Source organism: Aulonocara stuartgranti (genome assembly GCF_965226115.1).
Source record: "Aulonocara stuartgranti genome assembly, chromosome: 15".
Taxonomy (NCBI): Eukaryota; Metazoa; Chordata; class Actinopteri; order Cichliformes; family Cichlidae; genus Aulonocara; species Aulonocara stuartgranti.
Genome location: NC_138951.1, coordinates 34,516,206 through 34,537,796, shown reverse-complemented (window position 1 = coordinate 34,537,796; position 21,591 = coordinate 34,516,206). Strand labels below are relative to the sequence as shown.

At 40.4% G+C, this 21,591-nt stretch overlaps 2 protein-coding genes across 9 annotated transcripts; one reads left to right on the top strand and one right to left on the bottom strand.

Annotated features, from left to right (window-relative positions):
• The first annotated feature begins 1,100 nt into the window (after window positions 1–1,100).
• gys2 (glycogen synthase 2) lies at window positions 1,101–16,506 on the top strand. 8 transcript variants are annotated; one of them, XM_082506860.1, is made up of 19 exons: window positions 1,101–1,376; window positions 1,520–1,584; window positions 2,205–2,266; window positions 3,213–3,367; window positions 5,943–6,124; window positions 6,872–7,063; window positions 7,200–7,385; window positions 8,996–9,140; window positions 9,491–9,608; window positions 9,713–9,833; window positions 9,917–10,023; window positions 10,907–10,966; window positions 11,067–11,145; window positions 12,768–12,881; window positions 13,136–13,262; window positions 13,369–13,464; window positions 13,565–13,728; window positions 14,267–14,347; window positions 15,935–16,506. In XM_082506860.1, exons 4-19 carry the CDS (start codon window positions 3,244–3,246, stop codon window positions 16,115–16,117), a joined length of 2,079 nt encoding a protein of 692 aa, XP_082362986.1. In that variant the 5' UTR covers window positions 1,101–1,376; window positions 1,520–1,584; window positions 2,205–2,266; window positions 3,213–3,243; the 3' UTR covers window positions 16,118–16,506. The 8 variants fall into 8 exon arrangements, 5 of the variants coding, with proteins under 5 accessions (XP_082362986.1, XP_082362985.1, XP_082362987.1 ...); XM_082506859.1 differs by having other exon boundaries at window positions 3,114–3,367; XM_082506861.1 differs by lacking the exon at window positions 2,205–2,266.
• Window positions 16,507–17,472: 966 nt separating this feature from the next.
• Window positions 17,473–19,915, bottom strand: spx (spexin hormone). The gene is made up of 6 exons (XM_082506511.1): window positions 19,888–19,915; window positions 19,356–19,439; window positions 19,153–19,210; window positions 18,964–19,026; window positions 18,102–18,188; window positions 17,473–17,551 (listed from the first exon to the last, which is right to left on the bottom strand). The coding sequence occupies exons 1-6, from the start codon at window positions 19,891–19,893 to the stop codon at window positions 17,487–17,489; spliced, it is 363 nt and encodes a 120-aa protein (XP_082362637.1). The 5' UTR covers window positions 19,894–19,915; the 3' UTR covers window positions 17,473–17,486.
• Between the last annotated feature and the right edge of the window lie 1,676 nt (window positions 19,916–21,591).

Below are 21,591 nucleotides of genomic sequence, written 5' to 3'. Positions count from 1 at the left end.
TCTGCATAACCACTTGTGTTTTGTGGTGTATATGACAATAATCTTCTTGAATCTTGACAGTAAATAACATCTGAACAAGATCATTTTGAACAAAACATCTGAAAATGAGCTGTGAACTATGAAGTAGAAACGTGAACTATGAGCTGTGAAAACCAAAGGGGCTGTAAATCGTCATAGCAGGAGCTAGAGAGACAACTCAGGGAGAGGATTGTGGCTCAGGTGAGGGTCAGTGGCGCTTGAACACACAGAGATGGCAGCGATTGGTCAGGTAAGAAGAGTAAGTAACCTGGAAGTGTCTTACAGATTTTGTAGGTGGAGGCTGGCGTGAGAGGAAGGCAGTCGAAGTGATCCAGGTGTCCAGAATCCGAGTGTCCAGAGGGAGTGTTTATCGTGAATCCTTTGAGAAGGAGCAGGGAGGAAGGCAGGCGGGTAAATGGATATCTAACAGAGCTTGGGCTGTGATCATGATTACTGAGCAGACAAGCGTTCAGAAGTGGTGAGTAATGTTGAGAGTGAAAAGATGTACCAGACGATTCCTGAAAACCACAGACAAACACCAGGGAAGCATACACCAAATACGATGATGCACAGGAATAACTTGTTGGTCTGGCGAAGACTTATTGAATTGATCCCTAGGGGAAATTATGTTGGTTACAGTGCTCCAGTCCAAACAGTAACAAAAACAGACAATACAAGAAGTAAGAAATAGCACAATATATACAATATATACATACACATAACTCACTTACTAATAAATATCTGAATAAGAACGAAGAACATGTGTTAAAAGGGTGTTGCTATAGCAGGATGTGTTTGAGTGTGTGTTGAGAGCGCTGGTCTTATATGCAGGCATTGGAATGAGGAAGCTGCGCCCAGAGGTGGGAACTCCAGCTCTGCGGAAAAACACACAGCCACTCACACGGACCATGACAGTAACATGTTTAATACCTAATTATCACATCAAAAATTGTATATACACTCCACACCAGTTGGTGGCGGTAGTGCCCCATGCATCAGATTTATATTTTTACTGAAATGAGACCAGGTAAAAGTTTCTGCAACATTTACTTAGTCAATATAAAGTCATGAGTTGTCACTGAACCAGTTCTATGCAATCAACTACAGTGTGTGCAATAGAATTCAATTTTCAATTCAGTTTTGCTTATATAGCCTCAAGGTGCTCTATATTGTAGGGTAAAGACCTATAATAATATTGAGAAAAACAATCAGATGAACCCCTATGAACAAGCACTTTGGCGACAGTGGGAAGGAAAAACTCAATTTTAACAGGAAGAAACCTCCAGCAGAACAACGCTCGGGGAGGGACAGCCAGAAGAGAGCCAGAGATGAATAATAACTAATGATTAAATGCAGAGGTGAGTGAAAAGGAAACAGTAACTGCATCATGGGAAGCCCCTAGCAGCCTAGGCCTATTACAGCTTAACTAACAGAGTATTCAGGGTTACCTGATCCAGTCCCAACTGTGTGCTTTGTCACAGTTTATTTTTTTTCCATACAGAGGCGTCTAAAAGCCGAAGGCTCTGCCTATCTTTGTACATGGAAGAGGAAAGAAGTTGCACAGAGGTGTGTAAGACTGCAGCTCTGCTTCATGGTCCCAACTCTGGATAGTTACATATTGGGTGGAAATGAAAGCACTCCATTCAAAGTGGGATGGATGCTGCCTCACCTAACAACACCAGACTTTTCCCAGAAAGTTTCCCAGTTATCTGTAAAGCACATAGCTTTTTGCAGTGCAGTGATTATCAGTTTCCCTCATAAGAAGAATATTCCACGCTCTAATCAAACCCTAGTGCTAGGACCCCTTGTTGTAGGGCTGCCAACGTTAACGCGTTAATGCCGTCATCAAGATTAAAAATTTTAACGCAATCAAACCATCTGCAGCACAGAATGGACAAAACTTTGGACAAAGTGCCCGAAATGCATTGACAGAGACATTTCAGGGATTTTGAGTCATTCTGCGCTCCAAATGGATTAATTGCGTTGAAAATTTTAATAGCATTAATCGTGACAACGGCGTTTACATTGAAAGCCCTAGTTTGTTGGTTTGTTTTTATTTTGTTTTATTTTGCAAGCTGGTCGTTAGATGCCGCTCCAGCCGGCCCGCCCCTCTCCTCCTGTAAGCAGCAGGCGCACCTTGCAAACAGAAGGGCGAGCAACTTTCTTTTTTTTTTTTTTTTTTGCAGATGCCATGATGCTGCCCTGGGGAACCGCCCATGTTGCCCATATCAAAAACTGCTGCCTAGGGGTATGTTCTCACCAGGAAGTCCGCATAGATGTATGGTTAGATGTGGCTGGTAGACTAAAGCACTTTGACTGGTCACAAAGATGAAAAAAAGCTACATAAATCAGTCAGCCAGTGTAAGAGCTCATTGAGGCCTGCAAAGAGTCTCAGTTAGATACAAATTATTTTACAAATTTTGATTTTTGCTTTTATTGGTTTTAGAAATTCAGATTACAAAATCATTCCTTAGTACAAACCATTACAAAAATAGTCTTAATTAGATAAAAGTAGTTGGGGTGAGTTTTTTTTGGTAAGGTTTAAGGAGAGAAGTGTCAGATTGGCACAAGCTGCTGCACCTTTGCTAATCAACTCTGCCTTGTTAAGCAGCAGCAGGGTGGTTCCTCACGGAGCACATGTGCATGCTAGCTAATATAGTTGACTCAGGAGTGAACAGCTTCCGCTGATATAATATCTGACTTTTCTGGAGTTTGACACTACTAAGGGGCGAAAACAGGCCTTATTCTGTTTTTTGCGTGAGCGAGGAAATTTCCCTGTAGATGTTCAGTAGTTTGTAGAATCCTTATTTGGTTGTATTGAGTGGAATGTAAAGGTGTTTTTTAGTATCTGCTCTAAAAACAACACTTTTAAGCTAACATGGAGTCAGCCTAAAGCGGATTGATCACTTTAGGCCTTCACTCCTCAGAGAGATAAATAAATAAATAAATAGTAAGACTGAGCACACAGCTGCAGTTTGTTTTTATCACACACAACCCCAAAACCAAACCTTTCACCCTGACATGATTATGGAAGGTAGGCGGGGTGGAAGTGCTTTGCCCTCGTGACTTTTTTTTTTTTTTCTTTTTTTAATAAGTCTCATCTTTGCCTTCGGAGAGGAAAGCTCTTTCTGGCCTCTAGCCACAACAGGTTCGAAGGTCCTACATTGAGATTAAGCGGAGCTTCTTCCCAACAGTGACGTTTGTTGGACCCCCAGAAACTGTAAGATGCCTCTGTCCCGTTCGCTTTCCATGACATCCCTGACCGGGGTGCTGCCGGCCTGGGAGGAGGACGAGCTGCCTGTGGAGGACCTGCTGCTCTTCGAAGTCTCCTGGGAGGTCACCAACAAAGGTCAGTTTCATCAGAACTGTATTACTTCTATTTCCATTTTATACAGTAAAACACTGGATGTATCATTGTAGTATTTATTTCATTTGAATCAGTTAGCTCATATTAATGTGTTTGAGTCAATATATTTCAGTGTGCGTGTGTATATATTTGTTTTTTTTAAATTACTCGTGGCTAGAAAAACAATATACAGAATGTATAAATATCTATGAATCAAAGGAATTAAAAAAAACTTGTGAAACCATAATGAACAGTAACAAATGTGTATCTTTAAAGTATCAGTATTTCAGTTTAAACATCACTTTAATTTGTATCTCTAATACATGCCATGTGACAATTTCCTGTTTAAAAAACCCCCTCTGTCTGTTAATATTAGTAATATTTTATGAAAGAGTCACTCTTTGCCCCTTGAAGAGCAAATATTGCACTGAGTGTGCTCCCTCTGAAGAGTTAAACATTAAGCTGATGCTCATGTAGTGTCCTAAACACAAAAAAGATAAAATGACTGAATATTGAATTGGTTTGCATGTGGACAGCAGGTGTCGTGTTACAGTACTAATTGTGGCTTTTGCCTCGAATCACTGAGAACATTTTATGCATAGTGAAGATTTCTGCTGCCTGTTTATTCACTCTTACTGGCAGTTTGGATTGAAGTTGGATATGGAAACTGCAACTTTTTTTTTTTTTAAAGATGTGACAATAGCACATTGTTTCATGTTGTGTTTAATTACCTTTAATTTCAAATTAATGAATCTAAAAATGTAAATATTAATTTGAACATTAAGGTTCAGAGGTTATCAGGCACTCTGCTGTTTTCTCTGGCTTTACTGTTTATATGATCCCTGCTCTCTGATGCAGCTCAGACGTCATTCTCCACTGAATGTTTTGGTGATAATATCAGTATTTGTCTTTATGCTGCCTAGTGAGACTGAAAAACATTACCACATGTGCTTTGACCCCTACAAACCAGAAATTTTGTGTCTGCTACAAATGGCACCAGTGCAATATCAGCTCCTGGTCAAAATGGGTTTGTATAAAAGATCTGTTAAAGCAATTGATGGCCCCTGACTATTTTCAGTGATTTAGTGTTTGACTAAATGACTGAACAGCTGATGATAATGTATGTAGGTATGTTTTGTGTCTTTCTTTCCATTTTTGTGTATTTTTAAATGACAATCTGGATTATGTCTCTGCACATAATAAGAGGTTATTTAACAAAAGTAAACCAAAAGCAAAAACACTGTATAGAAAAACTAGGAACATCTTTCATACTTCCATAGGAATTAGGAGACTGAAAAGCAGCCAGTTGCTGCTACTAAATGCATTTGATTAACTGATCTGGAAATGTGAACAGCTATAGAAGTAGCAGTAGTTTAATTATCATTCAGGTGTCTGTTCACCTAATGCCAATGAAGATGGAAATCAAAATTATGAGGAAGCAATTTTTGTTGCCCATCAGTCTGTAACCGGTTATAAGGCTGCTTCTTGAGCAATTTGAAATCAGTCATTCTGCAGAGAGGGCATTAGCAAGTCAGAAAGCACTCAAAACAGTTTTCAGTCTTTCAGTTGACATTCCAGCAAATTCACCCCAATGATACTCAGAAACTTAACCCTCTGGGGTTTAATTGGCCATTTTTTCAATACTTTTGATTTTACCTTGTATATTTCACATTTTTAAAACTGTTTACCTTACCTTGTTTAAAATAATTCTTGTCAGCACTCCTTGTTTGATTTGGGGGGTTTTTCTTTTCATTTTGACGTACTGTATTACCTCTAAAATCAACACACAAATAATATGAGGTTAGGAAAAGTTACACTTCTTTTTTTTTTCTTTTTTTTTAACTGCAAAAACTACAAACATGTTTGACAAATCATTTTCAGAACTTGAAAAGCAAAAGAAATTGTAAATGTAAAAGAAATTATGCACAAGTTTTGCAAACAAAGTTATATAGAAACTACTTTCCTAAAAATGTAGCAAGGCCTCAGGCGTTTTTATATAACCATTTAAAACTATTTACAGAATAATCAGGTGTTCTGCATCAAATAGTTAAAGTTCAAAATAAATAACTGGATTAAGAATTAACGTAAAAATGGCGTTGACTCCGACAGATCGCTTTTTACGTCACGTAGCTGCGCAATGAACGCAGTTTTTGTGGGTGGCAGAAAAAAGCGGCGTTCAAAGACCGGGAAAACTGCCCTTTTTTCCGCCACTCAGAAGGGGTGTTGAAGGCGCCCCCCACCCCACCCCCTTTTTTCTGACTAATTAAACGGCGATCTTTAACGCCATTTCTTAACCAGACGGGTTAGGAAAAGTGGCAAATTGTAGCACTATTGGCTTGCAACAGTTAAAAGTTTTTACCCTTTTCTTTCAAACACTGACAGTCTTTTTTTTTTTTTTTTTTTTTTTTTTCCTCCCCCCTCCACAGATTACTGTAGTAATGTGTTAGGAGTCTGTGAACATACAGACTGGTTCCTATTGGACTTTTTACAAGAATTTTTAAAAGACAAGTCAAGTCAAAAGTTTGAAACCTTTTGCAGTGACTTCAGGTCTTTTCACTTGCCCTGTGTGTCACTATAGTTGGGGGAATCTACACAGTCATCCAGACCAAGGCTAAGATCACTGTGGATGAATGGGGAGACAACTACTACATGATGGGACCATACTTCGAGCACAACTTCAAGACTCAGGTGGAGAGCTGTGAGCCACCAAATCCTGCCATCAGGAAGGCCATGGATGCCCTCATCCACAACGGCTGCCAGGTGAGGGATGGGAGAGGAAAGATTATCTGTGTACCAGTTGACACACCAAAACCTACTGAGTTGACAGGCATACAATTTGCTTAACCATAAAGGGGACTAGTGGGTCTGGGGGTTCTCACCCATGAAATTAGTTATTCATCATTGTGAAATGATGAATATCACTGTCATACAGTTTGGGCTGCCCTGGATGTACGCTGTGTATGATGGGAATGATGTGATTGCTGGATGAGGATGGTCACTGAATGGTAGTTACGCAGGAGGCTCAGATGCCAAATGCGTGTTTGACCACTAGAGGGTGCACATATGCTGATGAGACAGTTGCAGATCAGACTGTCAGAATACATTTAAGGAAATAACAATTAGCATGACTTTAGTAAAAAGCTACACTAAAGCTGCAAGGCTCCTTGGAGATGTTTAAAATGATCCCTAAGTTATATTGTCTAACTTTAAGAGCAGATAGAAAATGTGTTTGTAAGAACACAACTTGGCTGTATATTGCTGTCATGCAAAAAAACAACACAATATAGTGATCACTTTATACTTCAAATGCATGCATCCAAAATTTCTCTTAGCAAAGTGGATATAACCAGAATCTTCATACCACCTACGCCCTAAGTAGGGTTAGGGTTAGGCTAACCTCAGGCTAAAACTGTTGCCATGAAACTGAATGCATATCCTGGGATAGAAGCACAGAGGCACTTAAATCTGAAAGTGTCCCTAATAAAGCTGAACTTGTTTTTAATGCAGGTTCATTTTGGTCGCTGGCTGATTGAGGGCAGCCCCTACGTAATCCTGTTTGACATAGGCTCAGCAGCCTGGAACCTGGACCGCTGGAAAGGGGACCTTTGGGACACCTGCAACATTGGTCTGCCCTTCCATGACCGAGAAGCCAATGACTCGCTCATTTTGGGCTCCCTTATTGCATGGTTCTTCAAAGAGGTGCATTATAAGTGAACCTAATTGTCTTGTTGGCTCCTATGCTGAGTTTTGGATTTATAAAAATAAATAAATCTCAATATGCATCACTGAGATGGTTGGCATAAGTAAACATGGCAGCTTTCTTTTGTGTTTTTAGTTGACAGACCACCTTGGAGACAAACCTAATGTCATCAGTCACTTCCATGAATGGCAGGCAGGTCCTGGACTTATTCTCTCTCGCTCACGCAAAATTCCCATGGCGACAGTATTCACAACACATGCCACCCTGCTGGGAAGATACCTTTGTGCTGGGAACACTGACTTTTACAACAACCTGGACAAGGTGAGAGAACAAGAGAACTGCCTTACAGCAAACAGACACATAGTAACACTGTTTGTAGTTGGCCTATAACTGTCATGGACACCAAGCCATTCCCTTCTTATGACTCTAGTTAATAATACAGGCAGGGAAATTTGTCAATGTTTTATTGTGAATCAGAGCTTGATCTTTACAGCTGATATGTTGCCTACAATGTGCATATTAGATTCATTATAAATAAATTTCAGATAGTTGAATTGGGTAGTACTTAAATCCTTTTGACCCTAATAGAAGGGGGAAAAACATCAGTGTTTGTAAACATAGGGGCACTACAGTAGGCATGTTATTTATATTATCAAATCACAATAGTAATCACTTTTATATTTCATATTGCACGGCCTTTACACTACAATATGAAATGCAAAAAGTGAGCGAAGAAGAGAAGCCCACAGCATGCTGAGGCCTATTGCAGTGTACCTATGAAAACAGAACAAAAAGCAAAGTTCTTAAGAGTCTGTCTCCTGGCACCCCACGTCCATCACAAAATACGCGTGCAACTCACACTCGCGCCTCTCTGCCTACAATGACCAGCCATAAGATTTATGCTCATATTTAAAGGTTTAGCTCTTTTAGGACTACTTAGAGCATCATTAGTAATGTTGAGCTACATTTGGAGATGTCAATGCAATGTTTGTAATTGGCCACACAAGCTAAAGGTCAATGTGGAGCTAAAGGTTACTCCTTGACCGAATGGATAATTGACAGATGATTCTTAGGACCATCACTTATTCTGTCGATGGAATCTTGTTAACTGAGAGTCAGAAAATGCAGCCAATGTGGTAAAACAAAGCAGGATCATTTCCAGACTTACAAACTGTAAATGAACTTTAAAAGAGATTTTTTTTTAAATTCATTTAATTGAATAAATGAAATGCAATATTTTATTATGCTCTTGTTTATGCTCAACTATGCCTGAAATTGATAATTATACATGCTGTTATAACCAAACCTTTTTGTGGTCCCACGAGGGTAGTTGAGATCTTGCCTTGTAGGATTAATGAGGATGCGGTGAACTAAACTGGTGCAGTCTCATCCTCATTTTCCCAGTATATTTCATGACAAACGCTCATACTCGGACACTCGTGTCCTCTCTTGCTCATTTAAACATGTATGCACGCTCGCATCCACACACAGCATAACTCTGTATTTGTTTGTGTACCTCCCTCTGTTTTGTCTTTTAGGTGTTGTATCGTTGGTGTACTTTGTTACAGAGGAAGCACGTCTGTTTGCATCTATCTCTCCCTCTTTTTTTTTTGTCCCTTCTATTCTTCCACTTCTCCTGTCTTTTGCCTAGTCTTCACCCTCTGTCCACTCCAGCATTATATCCACAAGCGATAATATGAATAATATTTTCTTTTTTAAAATAATTGCAACAAAAACATTCAGATGAGAAAAGTAGACCCTCTGTAGGCTCCTCTTGTTACAGCAAATATATTTGGTAAAAAAAGGCATTCAGAAAAATATTCTGCTGCTCTGGGCAGGTTTAAAAAAAAAAAAGCTTGATAATTAAACAGGTTTTGTAAAGTAAAATGAATGTTTTTGTTTTTTCTGTTTTTAAAAATTGTGTGTGGCAGTTTAACATTGACAAGGAGGCTGGTGAGAGGCAGATCTACCACCGATACTGCTTAGAGAGAGCAGCAGTTCACTGTGCTCACGTCTTCACGACAGTCTCTCAGATCACTGCTGTGGAGGCCAACCACATGCTGCACAGGAAACCAGGTGGAAATTTTTCACTATACTATCTCCACAAGAACGTAGTTTTACGTTGTCTATTGGTTTTCTGACGATCCATGCAACACAGTCATGCAAGAAATGTTTTTACAAATCACACTACAGTCCTGTAGATAAATACATATCATGATTGACTCATTTGTAGTGATAACTAGCAACAGTAACTTGAAGTAATCAGTTTCTGTATGATGTTCACACAGTCACACAACTGTATTTCAGGGATTGATGGCAAAAATACCTTCAAGTTTGAAATAAAATGTTGAAGCTAAACACAAAGTAATTTTGATACCGCTGTCAACGGAAAATGAATAAAACCATCTTTTCCTTTGTTGGTACAGATGTGGTCACCCCAAATGGGCTGAATGTGAAGAAGTTCTCAGCCATGCATGAGTTTCAAAACCTGCACTCCACCAAGAAGGCCCAAATCCAGGAGTTTATCAGGGGACACTTCTATGGGTTTGTTGCTTTATTAAAAAGTAGTCCTGGCAGCTCTCGAAGTTTGTTGTACTTCATAAAATGAATTGAAAATTTCATTTTATTAATCTTTATTATCTCGGTAGTCACCTGGACTTCAACTTGGATAAAACCCTCATCTTCTTCATTGCTGGGCGCTATGAGTTCTCAAACAAAGGAGCAGATATTTTCCTTGAATCACTGTCCAGACTGAACTATCTGCTGCGGGTGAGGCTGTGTTTGTTTTGTGCCTTTTTGGTAGTGTTGTGTTGTACACATCTAATGGAAACCTATCGTCACCGTCTCTGCAGGTCCACCGAAACGATGTGACGGTCGTAGTTTTCTTCATCATGCCAGCGAAAACTAACAACTTCAATGTGGAGTCACTGAAGGGGCAGGCAGTACGTAAACAGCTTTGGTACGTCCTGCTTTGCTGATTACTTGTAGCAATTAAATAATTCTGTACAGTACATCCATTTTTTTTTTTTCCATTATATACTCTAAATGTGATGAACAATACCCGGGGGGGGATCTGGAAATCTGTTGGGATTTTTCTCCCTCACTGATCACTTGGGGAGCTGCAGTTTTTGGCAAAATTGTAAATCCCACAGGTTGTAGTGCATCTGCCTCCCAATTTAGAAGAAGGCTATAAAGAACGGCACATGAATGAAATCTGAAATGGAGCCTGGGAATTGCAGGGCCTTCTAAGTTGTCTCTGCCATGTTGTTGTTGCCATGCAAAAGCAGAGGCTGTATGCCAACAGGTAATAAGGAAGAAAGTGCACTAATGAATGAGACAAAGGAGTGTTGTTAGGAGAATTTATTTTTAGGCGCTACTGATGCTCAAGTTCCCTGAACTTCTCGTGTAGCTGTTCGCCACCTGTTTGTGGTGATCACCTGCACAACATTTATTGCTTCAAGCTTGGGCTTATCGACCTTTCTGGGCAGCCACGACACATCAGACAAATCCAATCTTCACTTGTAAATAGCAGACAGTTTGAGACAGCCTGGTATTGATCTGATTTGAAACACAAACCTGATTTAACTGCAGCCTGAACAAAGTGTTTACCTCCATTAGGAAGCTGTACTGAAAGACTCGTCATTATCCAACATTGATTTAAAAAATGTGTACTTCCTCATGAGTGGTTGCCAAGGTGGGCATGGTTCAGCAAAAATGCAACTTAGGAACTTTGCTCCTTCCCTGCTTTAACTCTTAAACTCTAAATAATAATGATTTTCTGTTACTGTTGGTGCTTCAAACTAACAACTGCAGTGGTGATAGATTTCCTTTGCTTTTAACAGGGATACAGCTCATGCTGTTAAGGAGAAATTTGGTAAAAAGCTGTATGATGCTCTGTTAAAGTAAGTATTTCTACTTGCTGAGGTATTTGATGTTGATATCAAAGTGTTGTGTAAATTTGCAGATCGATGATGATGATGTATGTATGTCTTCTTTCATTAGAGGGCAGATCCCTGATCTCAACAACATTTTGGACCGAGATGACTTCACCATTATGAAGAGAGCCATCTACGCCACACAGGTGTGCGTGCGTGTGTGCGTGAAATAATCTTTAATTCTACTTCCCCTCTTTCAAGTAACTGACTACCATTAGTCCTTATTGATGATGACTTAGAATGATTAATATCAGTAAATTGTACCAGTGTATTGTTTCCCAAGACAAACTGTGTTCAGCTGAAATCTTTACACCTAAGGTGACACTCTTGATAAGAAAATGTTAATATCTGTAAAATGATGTGGAAATTGGGATCTTTTCAACCAGACAGAAACGACCTTTTTACTACATAAAGGGCCATGTTTATGGTTGCGCCACTATTACATTTAGGCACATACAAATTTCAGGATAACTTATTTCAACAACATTAAAGATATAACTTTCATTTTGACTCAAATGTTAAAGCTATGCTGGAATATTTTATTTTTAATTTCATATAACATAATACAATTTTATTTTTTTAAATTGTCATCTTGCTCTGTTCATTTAATTTGTGGGTCCTTTTGTAGTCTGCTGTTAACAGTGTGGATAACATCGCAGGCTGTCGCAGTATTAGCAGAGAGTGCGGCACATGCAGTTATTCAATCTTCAATTGAAGTTCATACAGCACCAAATCACAACAGTTGCTGTAAGGTAGACCCTACAATAATACATGCAGAGTAAAACCCAACAATCATATGACCCCCTATGAGCACTTTGGCGACAGTGGGAAGGAAAAACTCCCTTTTAACAGGAAGAAACCTCCGGCAGAACCAGGCTCAGGGAGGGGCGGGGCCATCTGCTGCAACTGGTTGGGGCGAGAGAAGGAAGACATGTTATCACGATAACATATGTACACTCCCACAGTAGATAATACGGCCTCATTCTACTAGCTTACCAGCTCAATGTCCTTACTGCAGAGTGTCTTTTTGATAGTTAGATGGTGTAACTCTGGACACTTATCATTCAGAAACACAGCCAGACCCCCCCCCCCCCCCCCCCCCCCTGTCTTATTTCTGCTCTCCTTGGTCAGCCTGGATTAGATGCAGATAAACATGGACTGTCTTACTTTTTGGTGTTAGTGTGGTTAATTGGACGGATAAGATGCCCACTGATGCCAGGGCCACCAATTCATCCACGTTACTGTGAAGAAATCTCACATTCCACATGATGAGATGATGGGTCCGTATCTTCTCCTCTGGTTTCGATGCCTGATACCAGATTCCTCCTAACATCTTAGGGCAGCTCTGGACTAGAACAGAGTCCAGCTCCTGCCAAGGATGGTTCCAGATCCTGACTATATCTAGTTGATATCTCTCAACCTCTCACAAGCTCAGGCTTCAATTCCACCAGAGATGTGATGTTTTATTTCCTAATAGCCAGCCCTGGTATCTGGAGACTGGACCACCGCCCTCCTGTAGAGCCTTTGCCTTTGAACATCGCCTGTCACACAATGTACCCAATGCCTATAGCGCCTTCTAACCCTAACCTGCAGGTGGTGGACCTACTGGAGGGAAGCCAGTGTAGCTTCTTTGGGCTGCATCTGACTGGACCCCATTGCCTAAGGGCCTGGTCACCAGGCACTTTTTAAAATCACTCAGGGGTCAATTGAATTCCTCACTTTTATGTTTATCTATCCTAATCGCATACTTTAACCTCTTGGCTTGCAGAGGCACAGCCTCCCTCCAGTAACCACTCACAACATGCTGGACGACTCAGCAGATCCCATCCTGTCCAACATCAGACGTGTTGGCCTCTTCAACTCCAGGAACGACCGTGTCAAGGTAAACAAAACATTATGTCAGCCATGTCAGGTGTGATAAGATCTCTCGATCTCTCTATTGATGGAGATAGATATTAATTTTTAAAATATATATCTAAAATGTGGAGAGATCTACTGTGACTACACAGTTGGTCTTTAATCTATTAACTTGTAGTTATTAAAAACAAACAAACTGGCTTAACTTTTATGTTTTAATTTGTGCTATGCTGCCAAATAAGGACATGGGCAACTCTTATCTGTGTGTCACCCTCTCAGGTTGTTTTCCACCCGGAGTTCTTGTCCTCGACTAGTCCTCTGCTGCCAATGGACTACGAGGATTTTGTCCGTGGTTGTAACCTTGGAGTGTTCCCTTCCTACTATGAACCATGGGGCTACACACCTGGTAGACTGACCATCCTCATGTTGTAGCCAGGCATACATGTTTCTACACAAATGCTTTATACTTCCCCTGTGCATATTGTTTAGGGCTTCTGTCTTCTGTTCTCCAGGTGAGTGTACTGTAATGGGCATTCCTAGTGTGACCACCAATTTGTCAGGTTTTGGTTGCTTCATGGAGGAGCACGTGTCGGACCCTGCTGCATATGGTGTGTGAGTGCATTCACACTCATGGGTGCACAAACACTGTGAATTATGTGTGTTCATCCTTATGGATTATGTTCTTTCCCCCCTCCTCCTCTCTGTCAGGTATCTATATAGTGGACCGACGCTTCCGTTCTGCTGAGGAGTCCTGCAACCAGCTAACTCAGTTCATGTTCAGTTTCTGCCAGCAGTCTCGGCGGCAGCGTATCATCCAGCGCAACCGAACTGAGAGGCTGTCTGACCTTCTGGACTGGAGATACCTGGGACGGGTCGGTTTCTGATTCTGAAGCCCTGAATAGTTACTTGGTTAAAGTCAGAACAGGACACAATCAGAGAAAACGGGAGTCTACTACTGAACTATATTCTGGTTCAGCCAATAAATAATCAATTTCATTACTGCTTTTGCCGTTTACCAGATACAGGTATACAACAGTGAACAGCAAGCTGCCAACTTTGGTTGTGCTAGGCTATTCCACTTACACAAGTCAAATATAGGGCTACCATGCTGTGGCTCCTGTGAACTGTGGTACAATGTGCCATGTATTGATCTGCTATATAGTTCACCCTCTCCTTTAACAGGATAACGTGCTGACCTCCGAGATGATTGCAAAACAAGCATACAAGATTTCATAATTGGTCCATATGTAGAACAAAGCATGCACCAACTTTAAAACTACTTTCGTCGTTACTGAAGGATGTATTCTTATGGTCAAGATTAATTAGAGGTGGTAGTTCAGACGCCCACATTGCAAATCTTTCATTGAAATGTTTGTTCAGTTCTTAATGTATTTCTGGCTTGTTTGACAGTTCTACATACATGCACGTCACCTGGCCCTTAGTAGAGCTTTCCCAGACAAGTTCAAGATGGATCCCATGGCCCCTCTGAAGGTAAGGAATCCTTTACAAGGGATTTTGATCATAGTTGTGCACAAAACTTTATGTAGAGTAAGTGTTGAGGAGAAAGTAGAGCTTTGTGAAGTGATTTAAAGAGTTTACTGTTTGTGGGGATTATGTCTGATCCCCTTTTGTGCTCAGAGGACATCTTGGCCTTTCTCGTGTGTTTGGCTGGCCTCTTTTTGCCCAAAGAGGCAGGAAATGACAAAAAAATGTTAAACAGAAAAACTTCATTTTTTTTACATTTTTTTTTTTAATTCTTCCTTTCCCCTCAGTTCTCATGAGGCTAGGACCTTTGCTAGCTAGCTGTGATCCTGTGTTACATTTACAACCTAATTGAAAGCATGAGAAATGTACTGGCGTTACTAAATTCTGTGTGGTTCTTGTACCAAACAAGTTGATGCCATCGGATCCTAATGATCAGCGGCCCTCACATCACATGTGAGAAAGTCTGAGAGACTTGTTATGGTCCATGAAAACATCACTTGACCCTCTTCAGATTGTGGCAGGTAGATTGATTGCATTGTCGACTCTCATATTTGGTCTCTACATAAGCCTTGCTTCCATCTAGATGCTTGCTGAGGGTCATCTTGTTTTCTTTATCAAGTTTAACACAATTCAGTCAGATTAAGAGAGACATACAGGAAATGTTAGTAAACATCTCAGGATCTCATGTATCACAGTCTAACTGACAAACTGCGGTATGTGAGATAGTTTGTCTAATGTTCAATACAGCAACTCCAAGGGGAACTTGCTGCGTCCATTCTTGTTGTCCTTGTACACATCCCACTTAAAATCAGACGTAAAAATCTGGCTCATGACATCGCCAGAAATACTGATTTTTGTAGTGATTGGATATGTTGGGAACAAGAGGAGTACACAGGACTGGTGGATCATTTTTTTTGGAGCAGAGAAATCCTCTGCTTCTGAATGTGGGAAAAGACCAGAAAGGTGATGGATATCTAAACGAAGATGGTGGCTACACGTCCCGTGTCTATCGTAGGACAAGATGCCGCTGTGGTGCAGGAGTTGACATCCAGATACTTCTACATTAAAAGGCTGAATTGGAAGACCAACACAGAGGCTGTATACAAGAAGGGGGTGAGCATCCTCTATTTCCTAAGGGAGCTGAGATACTTCTGGAGAATTTCTGTCAGTTTCTTGTGGAGAGCGGAGTGGAGCTGGTGATGCCAACAGACTGAATAAACAGATTAGGAAGGTTAGTTCTGTGACTGGATGCAAACTGGGAGTCTGAAATACTACAACTATATACATTTTGTTGTTGTTTGTTTTCTTTTCTTGATGAAGTCAACTGCTGTAACAAGAATTTCCTAAGTATTTAAGAGTGCTTTTTAAATCCAATGTTTCTAAGCGATTATCAGATAAAAATGAGCATTTCATGGTTCTAGGCCAGCCTGCCAGCTTCCTTTTTACTTTATTAGGCTCCTCTGCTCACCTGGTAAGAGTTCACACACTAATCATAATTAACGATCTACTTCAACTTTAGATTAGTGTAGCAAAATTCACAGATCTGTTTAGGAATCACTGACTTACAGTGACTGGGCTCATTTGTCTCCACAGACGGAGGGTTTCCGGTATCCCCGGCCCTACTCGGTTCCACCCTCTCCTTCTGCCTCTATCCATTCCACGCCCCACCACAGTGATGTTGAGGATGACGATGATGAACCCTATGATGAAGATGAGGAGGCCGAGAGGGACCGGATGAATATCAAATCTCCATTTGTGCTCAATGCTGTGCCATAGGGGAAGAAGCAGCAACCAGGAGAGTCAAGAAACTGAAATGCTCCAGAGTAGCTATGGCCTTTACAGTTGGATGGACTTGACAGACAAATGTGTGCGGTGGGGGGGGGGGTCACTGCCTGGTTAGCCCCACAGTCTACACCACAGTAATGACGACCCCCCCCCCCCACATCATCACCTTTTGTTAACAATTGTTACACTTATTCTGCTGCCAGGCAATAAAGTCCACCCTGCATAACAAACTTTTTATAAAGTTTGTAGAAAGGTTAAATCTAAGTTTATCATCTGTCTTCAAATGCTAGCTCGCCAAAATAACTTTAGTCAAGCAGAGTCTGAAAAATGCTAACTGAACATTACAGTTATTTAAAATAAACTTGAGTAGAACAAAGTGTCTGTCACAGGCTTTCCATTCGTTTGTTTGTTTGCATGAAGCGATAGAGGGTTGCGCTTTAGGAGCAATTTAGAATGAGCAATGAATTTGACACTGTAGCCTTTTAATTTTAGAAGACTATTTTTCAGATTAGAGAAAGCAAAACCAAAAACGATGAGATGAGACGAGGGACTGTCAAAGTAAAACAGGAAGTATAACACAGACGTGGACTTTACACTGAACAAAGGGACCACTGAGCTAATCTGAAGGCCGAAAAGTTGAGGTTGGAAGGTCTGCAGCATTTGACTTTGCAAAAATTTGGTTACATCTGTAAACTATGCGTCTCAGTATCCACTGACTTTTTGTGATTGGACTTGTTGCACAAGTGACATTTGGAATCACTAGGATGATGCAACTACCACTTCACATAAGAAAGTGATGGGCAAAATCTAACGACTACTTATTGCCCTTTTTTTTTTTTTTTTTTTAAAAGTACACAATTTTTACAGTGCACTTTGGTGTTACCACACACCTCTACACAGTAGTTTAAATATGGCAATATAAGGGAACAAGCTACATGACGTGATTTGATTCAAAAGACGCTTTGCTTCACTCTGGACTGAAATGGTTTGTATATGTTTTGAGTTTTCCAAGGTAATCTTGTGGTCTAATATTGCAAAAATTCTGATGTACTCTATTTTATTATTTATCATCACGTTTACACTTATCTTTCCTTGAATTTCCAAGTAACCTAATTTCAGTTCTGTTTAAATTCTTGATTCATATTTTTTGAAATCTGGAGCTTCTTGATTTTGTTTTACAGGGATTGATTATATACCTGAAAAATAACACTGCCCATAAAAGTAGAAAATTTGCCCCAAACAGTTTCAATTAAACTCTTTTTATTAAAACATCACATTTCATATTTAGAGAATTTATATTTACAGCTTCCTTTTCCCCCACACAGAACAAATCAGAGGTTGTCTGGCAATGATACAAACATTAGAAATATTCCCTCTTCCACACTGGTAGCTCCTGGATATACACCTCATCTGCGTTTTCATCAGCTAGAAGAGAGGAACGGTAAAAGAAAGTATGGAATTGAAATTGAGCAAAAAGAAGAACAAAACACACATTTTGAACTAAATGCCACAAGATTTGAGATTTTTTTTTTTTCCTATTATTGCCTTTTCACTACAATCTGAAGTTTATTCGAACTGGAACAAATTTAAAAAAAAATTAAATCTCTTTTCTTTATTAGGGCATAAAGGCAAATTTGTGTTGCAAAAAACCTTCATAAAACTGCAATGACACAGCCATGCTGACAACTACCATAGTACCATAGTTCCCACAACTTGAACTCTAACACCTAAATCATCTGTTTTCTCACAGAGATATTAAAGGACAGTTAATCTTTTTTTTTTTTTTGTATATTTGGTCAGAGTTGCACTATGACAGTGTACAGTATATGAGTTACCCAGTCAGCTCTAGAAATATCTACCTTCTCTCAAAAACAGCTGAAGTGGCCATCATGGCATCTTGTGATGCTCAAAGCATGAAAAACATACATTTGAAAAACGTGTATATAGAACCCATAGGTCCAGATTCTGCTCTCACCTCCCTCTCTAGCTTGCTGTAGGAAATTAAGCAGAACAGTAGCAGCCTGGTCCACAGTCAGCTTCTCTGTGTTGTGACTACGAGTCTCTGACAATCAAGAAAACACAACACACAGTCCTGAAGGTGATTGCAGGTCAAGGTCCGCCATGAAAACCACTTACTGTGTATAAACATGGAAAGTTTTTTTTTTTTTTTGTCATTCTTTTAAATAATGAAAGTTACCTCTGTGAGGTCTAAGTCACCATCAGTGTTTACCATAAGCCCTGTGCAATCAAAATGTTTCCCCCCCCCCCACACATATCCAAAACCATTTTCATTTTTTTCAAGAGGCTATTTTGCTTTCAAATTAGAGTTATGGTTATCACCAATGATGACTAAAGGTTCTTTACTTTTTTTAAAAAAAAATTATTCATTTGTTATTACTTATTATACAAAGGGCAGCACGGTGGCACGGTGGTTAGCACTGTTGCCGCACAGCAAGAAGGTCCTGAGTTCAATTCCAACATCAGGCCGGGGTCTTTCTGTGTGGAGTTTGCATGTTCTCCCCGTGTTTGCGTGGGTTCTCTCCGGGTACTCCGGCTTCCTCCCACCGTCCAAAGACATGCAGCTTGTGAGGATAGGTTAATTGGATAATCCAAATTGTCACTAGGTGTGAATGTGCGAATGAATGTGAGTGTGAATGGTTGTCTGTCCCTGTGTGTTAGCCCTGCGACAGACTGGCGACCTGTCCAGGGTGTACCCTGCCTCTCGCCCTATGACAGCTGGGATAGGCTCCAGCGCCCCCCGCGACCCTGAAAAGGACAAGCGGAAGCGAATGGATGGATGGATTTGTTATTACATTTTACAGGATACTTTATTGTACCTAGGTGAAGAGTGTCGTAGACATCTCCTTCTTTTCGGTCCTCTGAGATGAACCTTCTTCCCTCTGAAAAAATGTTTTTAAAAACAACTTTATGGTTTATTTACATAACTAACTAAATAAATAGATAAATGGTGACAGTAAATGTTTATCGTCACCCTGTTCCTATTATGTCAGTAGCTAGATACATACGGGTGCCCTTGAGGTACAGCATAGCCTGCGGGGTCCAGTTTCTTCGCTGGAATGAGCCCTTTATAGAAGAAATAGTATTTGAAGCTCAAAGCTGGAGATATTTTTATGACTTTAGAATACTGTCAGAATATGAATAATTGTTTTGGTAATCTTGTAACAAAGCAGTTCAACAGGGGAAAAAAATTAAATCAAACCAGCCGTACCTTTGGCGTGCTCCGTGACTGGGAGATAAATGTTGCCAGTAATAAAAGTGTGAGTACATACGCTATTGTGACAGTCTTCAAACCCTGTCAGCAAAAAAGAAATGATCAAATCATGTCATCAGCATCCTTCATCTTCCTCACAGACCGACTCACTCAGATATGTGCCTTTATATTCACTTGAAGAAATCTTTTAATAATTAACTCAGTAACTGTGAAGCCTCAGTGAAAAATGTGTATATGCAATATATCTGTGAATACAAAGAAAAAAGTGAACTTTTAGTGAGGACATCTCCAAAATTACTTTGATATTGCTGATTGATTCATCTTTTAGAAAGTGAGATATTAAAATGTTTAGTTAAGATAACATTTTCCTAAATGACATTTTCAAGAAAGAATGCATTTCACTTTTTTGAGGATGCAAAAAGCCCAGATATTTTAAAAAAAATTTCCAATGAAACCTGTTTTAAAAGAAAAATAAATAAATAAATTCCTTCCACCAAAATACTGCAAACGTTTCATGCCTTCCACCTACCTTCATGGTATCACAGGTCCTGTAAGCCTGGCGCCTGCAGAGACGATGAGAGAGTAGAAGGTTCAGGGTAGCTGCTGGTGGTGTTTCCTCTGCCTCTACTTATATCCTCTGTGAACCTTCTATGCTCTGTCAAGATGCTGCCAGCAATAGGTCATGCAAGTTTGATGGAAAGGGGGCGGTTAGGAGAGTGAATGAATTGTGCCACTAATCGATCCAGTTCCTTTCACAGACAGCTGAAGTCTGTTGTAAAATACCTGTGAATTGAATCAAGCTTCTCTAAACACTTCCTGCTCCCCAGGGTGGTTTTTCAAAATTAGTCGGAGCTGCAGGCCATTAATATGAAATGTGGAGCACCCTGGATGTTCATAACAACAGCAATATTCTCCTCTGTGGTAATTTTTAATGTTTGCACCTTGCTTACTGGAGCAGTATACGGAGAGATGTGAGTTCATTTAATGAATCAAAAGGCAACATATCCACTAATGAAAGGAACAGTCCACAGCCTACAGGAGTGAATGAGTGATGTTCACTGTCAGTAATAGAAGAATATCACTAACTGCCCTATTTCCCACATTGTAGCTGGTTACTCAAAGATGCCACCAAGCATTTGTGTGCATTTTTTAATACGGTTACACTCATGGGGTGGCTGTAGCTCAGCAGGTCATCTGCTGATCAGAAGGATGGTGGTTAAATCCATAAGAATGGTTGGGCCGAGAACTGCAGGAGGTGAGATTTAGCTGTGGCGGTGATGTGAACGAGGAGGGACTCAAGGAGTTGGGTCACTGCTGCTGCTGCTGCAATGTGGGAAGGCTTGTCCACTGCTACTGTGATGTGGAAAGGATTTCCTGCTGCTACTGCTGCGAGGTGGAGGAATTGGGAATGTGGAGCTGATGAACAGGGCTTGGAGCGTCTCCTTAGCCTGGGTCAGAGAATGGGCAAACTCCAAAGCCACAGAGAGTTGGTGCAGGTGATGATTTTCCCAGAAAATGAGCCCTGGATGACTCATCTTTCAGTGGGATATCAGCAGAGTTAAGGATGATACTGCAAAAACTCAATACTAACACACCTCAATCTGTTAGGATCAACACCATCACATGTTTATCCATCCTTTATCTACAACACCGGCTCCCCTCAGGGCTGAGTCCTCAGCTCATTTCTCTAAACCCTGCTCACACATGACTGCAAAGCCAATTTCAGCAATAACCTCATAGTGAAGTTTGCAGATGACACAGCAGTGGTGTGGTCGGCTCCTCAAGTCAGTGAGACTCACAAACAGCTTCTTCCTCTGGTCCATTCAGATCGTCAACAACACTACCCCACCCACCTCACCAATCTGAGCCATGGTTTGAGTAGCCCCCATCACTCAGGCCAATCACACACAGGCCACTCTATTCGGTCTTCTCTTTGCACCACTTCCAAGCATTTTGCATCTTGTTTTGTAATGTGGGCCTATTCTCTCTCTCATTTTTGGATACATTCTTTTGTTTTGTATACTTTATATCCCACTTGATTGTATTTATTTCTCCTGTTTTATATTTCTTCCTGCTGTCTACTATTTCTTTTTTGTTTCAGCACAGTTGGTGTGGACACCCAGAATTTCATTGTACATGTACAACAACAATAAAGGGCTATTCTTTTCTTTTGTTCCTTGTTTGTCCTTGTTGTTTTTGGTTTTACTGGTGTTCATTTGACACTGCATTTACC

Bases quoted from the DNA above. Each gene is read 5' to 3' on its own strand.
- gys2 (XM_082506861.1), top strand. From the start codon at position 3,244: ATGCCTCTGTCCCGTTCGCTTTCCATGACATCCCTGACCGGGGTGCTG. The intron at 10,967-11,066 runs GTAAGTATTTCT...TTCTTTCATTAG, and splicing joins CTGTATGATGCTCTGTTAAA to AGGGCAGATCCCTGATCTCA. The intron at 13,729-14,266 runs GTCGGTTTCTGA...CTTGTTTGACAG, and splicing joins ACTGGAGATACCTGGGACGG to TTCTACATACATGCACGTCA.
- spx (XM_082506511.1), bottom strand. The intron at 19,211-19,355 runs GTACGGCTGGTT...TCTTCTATAAAG, and splicing joins AGTCACGGAGCACGCCAAAG to GGCTCATTCCAGCGAAGAAA. The intron at 18,189-18,963 runs GTACAATAAAGT...CTTGATTGTCAG, and splicing joins CTACGACACTCTTCACCTAG to AGACTCGTAGTCACAACACA.